General features: G+C 34.8%; 1 protein-coding gene across 1 annotated transcript; it reads left to right on the top strand.

Moving 5' to 3' along the window:
* The first annotated feature begins 5,734 nt into the window (after positions 1-5,734).
* LOC132040614 (uncharacterized) lies at positions 5,735-8,246 on the top strand. Its single transcript, XM_059431268.1, has 4 exons — positions 5,735-5,861; positions 6,355-6,492; positions 6,578-6,766; positions 7,915-8,246. The coding sequence occupies exons 1-4, from the start codon at positions 5,736-5,738 to the stop codon at positions 7,921-7,923; spliced, it is 462 nt and encodes a 153-aa protein (XP_059287251.1). The 5' UTR covers position 5,735; the 3' UTR covers positions 7,924-8,246.
* The last annotated feature ends 216 nt before the right edge of the window (positions 8,247-8,462 follow it).

Here is an 8,462-nt window from a genome sequence, read left to right as displayed (position 1 = left end):
TGTTAATCGATAGACGGACGACTCGATAAAGCAAAAAGGACTTGAGCCTAGAAGATCCAACAAGGTTTAAACGAGAAAAACTTGAAAGAATTGGTACGAAATGAATCGGACTCAAGAACTAATCATCAACAAGTAAGATCGGTTACTAGTTGTTAATTAGTTAGAATAATCAAAGAAAAGAAGTTAGGAAAGAATCAAACCGTTTTTGACACTTAGACAGATTTTCTGATGGTCGTGTGCTGGCTGTGCGTCGTGCACGCAACGCACAAAACACCCCTCTCTGAATCTAACACTTAGAAAAATTTCAGAATTTTCAGAGTCTTACGATGGTCATGCGTCGCACAATGATCGCACAAAATACCCCTCTGAATCAGTGCAGTACACGCTCTGATTTTTTTGAGATTCTGGCAAATTTTTTTTTTTTTTTGTCGTGCGATGGTTGCGCGAAGCATAGCCAAAGCGCAACCTCTTGTGACATTTTTCTCGAACTTTAGGCCGGATTTTCTGAATTTGGTTGATGTATTGGGCCCACTCAATCTAGGATCTTTCCTTTTTGGGATGGAAAAACAACTTTCTATAACTTTTGGGAATTTCTTTGGATCAAACTTCCTTTTTAGTCTTCTTCTTCACTTTGAAGATATGAAGACCCTCAAGAACACCCAAATCCAAACCCTTTCAAATCTTCTTGTTTTTCCACCAACTTTTAGATCTAGATCCTCTTCACCTAGAGAACAAGGTTCAACACTCAATTAGCTTTAATTTAACCCTAAATTTGAAGACCTATGTGAAGTTCTTCAAGTTCTTTGTAAGTCTTCAATGGTGAAAACTACAAACTCCTTTCCAAACTTCTCCAAATGCCTCCAAACTTTGTATCCTACTAGATTTGATGCCATAAGTTCAAATTTAGCCTCAACAACACTCAATTCCAATTCAAAATCGCAGAACACCTGGTTTTTCCAAGTTCTTTAAGAGCTTCAAAACCCTAACAATGGTGAAATGCTCTAATCTTCACCAAACCAATCCAAACTTCGGATTTAGAGATTTTAGATAGCAATAAGCACAGATTCAACCTCAAATCCAACAAACAAACATCAAAACACCAATTTCAAAAAAAAAAATCAAATTTCTGATTTTTTTGTGATTTTCAAAATACGAACCTAGGATTAGAAATTATAAGAACAATCTCCTAGCCTAAGCTCTGATACCAAATGATAACGAATTGATTTGGGGATGAAGCCAAATCAACTCAAACACGAAAAATTAAAGGATACGAAGAAAAGGGATGAGAAATAGAGGGATAGATACTTGACCCGAATGGGGGAATTCTATAGACAAATCTACGTATATTAAACCTAAACCCTTCTAATTTGAATTCAAACACCCAAAAGAACCAAAGCAATATGAATCAAGGCAAGAAATTCACTTGAAATCCACAAATGAACAATCTTCATGAATTCATTGGAAATAAAAGATTCTACAACCAACAATGGAATCCACCATCATATGACTAAACTAACACTAGATTCTACCTAGCAATATATTACTCAAAATATAAGTATCTCTCAAATATTCATCATCAAAGTCTTCCTAATGAAATGAAAGATAAGCTATGTATACAAGCTAAGTAAAAAAGACTAATAGACAATTACAATGCTAGCTACCCTTAATGAAGTAAGGGCCATGTTTAACTATTCTTCTTAGTGTAGTCTTCAATTCAAGGATTGACCTTCAATGACCAAACACGTCCCTCCTTACACAGATGGCCCTCTAATCAACCTTGCATGCATGAACTTCTTGCAATCATAACCCTCTTTGTGCAAAGTAGCCACTTGCACAAATAGCCTTTTGCGCAAATATCCATCTTCCGGCCTTGAATCACCCAAGCTTGCAATTGTAGCCACTTTAAGAGGCAAGCCTTGGGCCTTGGAATCTTGACTTCTTCTCCCATGCTATCTCCTATAGCTTGAAGGTCTTCCAATTACTCCATTTAAATGCTCCCAAAGCTTCATCCTCAATGATTCCGCTTCCAACACAAATCCTTGGAGAAGTTTGAGTAGTTGAGTCATTTGTGCCATTTAGGATCATATTATCTGTGTGGCCTTACTTCAACAGACTTGGTAGAGCTAAAGATGGAATTGAAAGGGCAAAATGAAAATGGTGTAAAATACCATTTAGGGTTGGCTCAACTCCCAGACCCACAAGAAATTACGATACATCACATCTGCATCGTCATAAATCTCAGTGTCCAATGCTTAGAGTTCATGATTTGGGTCAAATGTTCATTAATCAAGAAGATAAAGTGCAATCTAGAAAAATATATCAACGGACACATCGTGGAATGCTTGCTGAAGCTATCATTAAGCATAATTTACCGTATTCTTTTGTTGAGTATGATGGAATTAAGTCTTGGGTGAATTATATAAGTCCAGATGTTACGATGCCTTCTAGGAACACTTATGTTGTAGATGCCAAGAAAGCGTATATTAGAGAGAAGGAGAAATTGAAACAAATCCTAGCTAAAATTCCTAACAAGGTAAGCTTGACTTTTGATTGTTAGACGTCATCTAATTTTGGAGGATATATTTACTTAACTGCTCAATTTGTTGATGAAAATTGGAGGTCGGTTTGTAAAATTCTAAATTTTTGTCGTACGTATCCACCTCACACTGGAGTTGAATTGGCTACTACTATATACGACTGTTTGAAAGAATGGGGCATAGATAAGAAGGTGTTTTCAATCACTTTGGATAATGCCATTGCTAATGACAGCTTGCAAAATATTTTAAAAGGGCATCTTAGGTTGCAAACAAGTTTGTTATGTGATGGTGAGTTCTTTCACGTGCATTGTCCTGCTCATATTTTAAATTTGATTATTCAAGAGGGTTTAAAAGCAGCTACTGATGCCTTATTTGCAATTAGGGAAAGTGTATGTTAAAGGATCCGATGGGAGAATGCAAAACTTTGAGCAATGTATAAGGGAAGTTGGAATTGAAACGACCATTGGTTTACATTTGGATGTATCAACCAGATGGAACTCGACATATTTGGTGCTTGATAGTGCACTCCAATATGAAAAGGCTTTTGCTAGTCTACATTTGATTGACAGAAATTATGCTTACTGTCCTACATTCGATCAATGGAGAAGGGCAGAGAAAATATGTCAATTCTTAGAGCCTTTTTATGAGACAACTAACTTGATTTCTAGTTCGAGTTACCAAACCTCCAACTTGTATTTTATGCAAGTTTGGAGAATTGAATGCATGCTCAAAGAGAATTTGAATAATGATGATAACGTGATTAAGGAAATGGCTACGAAAATGCGTGAAAAGTTTGAAAAATACTGGAGTTTGTATAGTGTAGTGCTTGCATTTGGAGCAATCCTTGATTCCCGCATGAAGTTGCAAGTTTTAAATTTTTGTTACTCCAAGTTGGATCCTACTTCTACCGAAGAAAAGATAAGACACATGAAAGAGTACATTATACAAGCTCTATGGTCATTATGCAAACAAACAAAATGCTACAAGTGCTTCTTCTAGTGTTCTCACTACATCAAGTGAAGCTAGAAGTAAATCCAAAAGAAAGGGATTAAAAGTATTCGATGTAAGTATTTCATCTTGCTGTAAATTGAATATTTTTTATTAATATGTCATATTTATTTTTCTTTTTTGTATTATTATTATTATTATTATTATTATTATTATTATTTGTTGTTATACGAATTATCACGTTTCTAACTTTATAGGAATTCAAAGCATTTGAAAATGAATCTGCTTCTAGTGAGGGAAAATCAGAATTAGACCTTTATTTAGAGGAACCAAAGCTTGATCAAGAGAAGTTTAGAGAAATAGACATTATCATGTATCGGAAGGATCATTCTGGAAAATATCCCGACCTTTCAGTGATGACGCGTGATGTACTTAGTATTCCGATTACTACTGTAGCATCGGAATCAGCATTCAACATTGGTGGTCATGTTCTCACCAAGTATAGAAGTCGTCTCCATCATGAAAATGTCCAAAAACTTGTTGCTACTCGAAATTGGTTGCACGGCTTTACTCAAACTCAAAGTGGTAATATTTTTTTTTTGTTAATTTAATATTATTAGTTTTTAAAATCTACTTATTTGTTAATGCTTAATATAACATTGCATATGAATTGTAGATGAAGATGAGGATGTTAAGACAACTTTATCAAAAGAGGATTCAAATGATCTTGAAGAAGATGATACATTGGTGCTGGATACCTAACAAGTGCTTGTGAAACTTTTCTGAGGAGCTTCATTAATTTCTTTTTTATTTAGTTTTGGACCTAAGACTTGGTATATTTGGTTGTTGAACTTTATTTGGTCTATTTGGTTGAACATTTCATGGCTTGGACAATTATTTAGTTCCCTAATCTCACTTAACAAAATATTCTAAGTATTGCTGGCTGAAAATTTAAGTCGTACGTGTAATTCTGTTTGCAAGTGTGATTTCCTTTATTTATTTATTTGTCAAAAAGGACTGTTTTTATTTTCTGTTAATATTTTTGTGTTAGATTAGTATCTAGAATTATTGAAACAACATAAATGTTTGCCCCCACTTTTGGTTTGAGAATCTTTTTATTTTCTTGATATTATGTATTTCAGTTATGGGATTGTAATTTGAAGCTTCATTGGTCCTAGTATGTTATGACTTTCTAATAATCTTGTTAGCAATGTTAAGAAATTGGCAGAATTTTAAGTTTGAATTTTGATAGAAAAGAAAAAACTTCTTATAATAAAAGTTGGAAAAAATGAAGGGCTAGCCCGCCCCAGCCCGTGGCCGTTCTAGGGCTAGGTTGGGCTAGCCATTTTAAGGCCCATTTAGATGAAGGGCCGGCCCGCTCTAACCCATCAAATACCTTGGCCTGTGAGGCTTGAGCTGACCCGTTTTGATAGCTCTTAGTACGATAGAATAGGACTAATAGTAAGACACGTGGTATAACAGACATAGGATTAGTTAGTAATGCAGAAGTTGGATAATTAATAAACTTAGTAATAATAGTAAGGGAGCTAGTTCAATTGGAATAGGATTAGTAAACAGTAATGTTTAGTAGTAATAGTAAGGATATAAAAGTCATTTAATATTTTAAGGATATTTTGGTCAACCAATATTTATATTCATGCTTTTAAAATTTAATTAATTAATATATATATATATATATATATATATATATATATATATATATATATATATATATATATCACTAATAGGTTTTTAAAAACACAATATCTAAAAGTATATAAATATAAATACATTTTTATAAGCTAAACATTGAAAATGAACCGTTTTATATCCTAATACAAACAGGCCACTAAGTAAGAAAATACTACTCAATCTCAAACTCCCTTAGATGGTAAGTATATGATAAATAATACATTAATATTAATAATTCAATTTTTATTTTTCTAAATCTGAACTCGAACCACAAAACCGAAATTTTAATTTCTAAATTCGAAATCGAACCAAAAAACCAATATTTTAAATTTCTCAATGGGAAACCAAACAAAAAAAACCGGAAAACGAATCCAAATTAAAATTTGATTAGGTTTAATCGGTTTAACCGGAATAATGCACACCCCATACATATATATTAGATTAGAAAAGCATATACATATTGGTGCTAGGGTTTGGTGGACGAAGCAAATGGGCGAACCGGGAGAACCTTGGCAGTCGGTGGAACAACAACCTTACTGGCAGAAGGATGTGCCGAAGATGGCATTGGCTGGTCAGATCCCATGGAACAACAAATATTTCATCCCTCAAGGCGCTTCCATGGAGCACGAGCTTTTATTTCGCAAAATTTATTGGAGATACTTCAATCAGATTTGTGATACCCATGTATGTTTGTCAATTGCTTGCGCTTTGTCTGTCTTCATGAATTCTTCTTTTATTTGTGCGTTTAATCTGTTATCCTCATCAACTTATTTGCAAGCCTGTGTTTTGAGGAATCATTGTTTCAGGTTTAGTCTCTGGTCACTTTCCATAGTTTCAAGATCAATGGGATTATTAAGACAAGTTTTCCTCACTTCTTAACATTAGCAGTATACTTTTAGACCTTAGATTAGTTGTTTAGCCTGTTTATGTAGAGTATTCTTAACCCTACAAGGTTTCTTTTTCCCTTCTACTTTGGGACCTACTTGACGAATCTAATCTAGAGAACAAATTCACTGATTATACTTATACTTCTATTCGTCATAGTCCAACTGTATCCCTCTCCTATATATTTCCCTATTTAGTCGCTTCCTTTTTCTTTTCCTTAAATTCCCCCTCCTAATTTTCTTGGTTATGTGTTATATGAATTCATGTCTGATTGGGTTGCGTTATTTGACAGGGTTTCGACATTGACATCTATCCGGGTAAAGCCTGGGCAGCTACTTACGTACCATACATTGATTTTCGGAAAGAAATTGACTTGCTCATGGATCTGGCTAAACATGCTATTCAGGACTACAACAATACATCAAATGATGTATGCCTCTATTCATCTAATCATCTTTGCTCTGTTTGAACAATCACCCCGAATGTCCTTACAGTTTTCTCTTCACGCCTTGCAGGATTACAAGTACAAGGTCACGTGGATTGAAAAAGTGAACTATTTTGTGGGTGAAGGTCGTGAATTCCTTATGACTGTTAAAGTTAAAAATCTCACTCTGCGTACACCTATAGAAACTTTTCAAATCCATGCATATAGGGGACGAAATGAGGAGAATGTTGTCCGTCTTTGCCGGAAAAAATTCTTTAAGGTATACAGATTCCCTCCCCTTTTTAGGTGTTGGGGATGAAATGTGTCATTTTGAATGAATCTTAGTGCTATTTATTTTTGTTGTTTCTTTGGCTTTGGTTACTCTTTTGGGACGCAGGGGTAGTTTCTGTTCTTGGCTTTGGTTATTCAAACTTATGTGGATATGGGTATTATGAGATGATAACCCAGGAAAAATTACTAAATAGGTGATGGATTTTGATATAGGCCAACTTTTGTTTTAATCAAACCTAGTCACAATTTTATTGCCACTGCCTAGCAAAGCACATACATGTTGTAGGAGAGCCAGACTAACCTTTCTTGTACATGGTGAGAACTTGGTGAACTAAGTTGATGAAATTTGAAAAGTTATCTTAACTATCACTAATTCAAAGGATACAAGCAAAACTGAGTGTTAATAAGGCTGGCAAACCAATGTGGCTCATATACAAGACATTTGGATTTTTATTCTCGAATCAAAATGGGGGAAGTTTCCATCTCTCCACATTTAACAAACCTCTAACTTGTCTCGGTAGATTATCAAAAAGTGTATGCGTACACAGCCTCTCTGGTGTGACTCAGGGAGGTTATTTTATCTGCAACTTGTTTGGCCTCCCTGTAACAATGTTTGGTAAATATAGTGTGATCAATTAGTTATCAAATTCTTTATCTCATTTAGAGTACCTTCAAGCCTGTATGCTTGTACACTCCCTATCTCATTAACCTTCTTGTTGGATTTATTTCCCTTCCTTCAGCCGTAGATGCATCATTGGAAGTGCTAACGTTATTACCTTTACCCTTCTCATAACAGTTTGTCATCCTTCTCCCTTTGCTGCCTCTCCCAGATTTGGCCACGTCCCTTTGCCTATGTTACCTGAACTTCATCTTGAGACACATGTTTGTAGGAGTTGAGAATTCGGTATGACACTGAAATATGAAATAGGTGTTACTGGACCTTATTGTCGTTAGGGAAAGGACAAATATGTTAAAAATAATGACTAAACTGATGACTCGCGCTGAACTAGTGGTAGTTTAGTTGTCAAAGAGTTGGAGTAACAATATTGACCTATACTTAATGGCTAATTTGCCTTGGTTTGCATCTATACTTTATGGCTAATTTAGTTTTTTGTTTTTGTTTGGACTAATGTGCAGTTGAGTTGAATTGAGAAGAAGCTTCACCGGAGGCAAGGAAAGAGTCAGTTGAACTATTGCTTTTTAAATCTAATACTAGTTGAGAACACTATAGTATGTAACTACAGCGGCTAATGCTGATTGACGTCTTTATTAGCTGTAGAAGTATTTCCATAAATATTATCAGTGGTCGAGCTTTCTTGGAATGTTGGTATTGGTAGTAGTCTAACTTTTGTGTATCAGGTAAACTCTTTCTATGTATGTATGATTTGGTGTGTTAAAGTGGGATCTGTTTCACTTAAATGGTTTTAATACCTAATATTCAATGTTACAAAGTCAATTTTTGCTAGTCAGATTTTTATATGTAAATATATTGTTGTGTTGCTTGGATTTGCAGTAGGTGATTTTGTTAGTTGTTAGTCAGCCTTTTATAAGTAGAGAATCAGCAGGGGCCCAAGACAGATTTTATACTATTATAGAAGAGTGAGTAGCCATTATAGGATCGACATGGTTCCTTACATGTCCAAATCAACTTATAGAGGGCAGTTTTGTCATTCTACCATAAATCT

The sequence above is a fragment of the Lycium ferocissimum genome, chromosome 12, assembly GCF_029784015.1.
Source record: "Lycium ferocissimum isolate CSIRO_LF1 chromosome 12, AGI_CSIRO_Lferr_CH_V1, whole genome shotgun sequence".
Lineage (NCBI taxonomy): Eukaryota > Viridiplantae > Streptophyta > Magnoliopsida > Solanales > Solanaceae > Lycium > Lycium ferocissimum.
The sequence above is the reverse complement of the archived record's forward strand: the minus strand, read 5'-3'. Positions and strand labels throughout refer to the sequence as shown.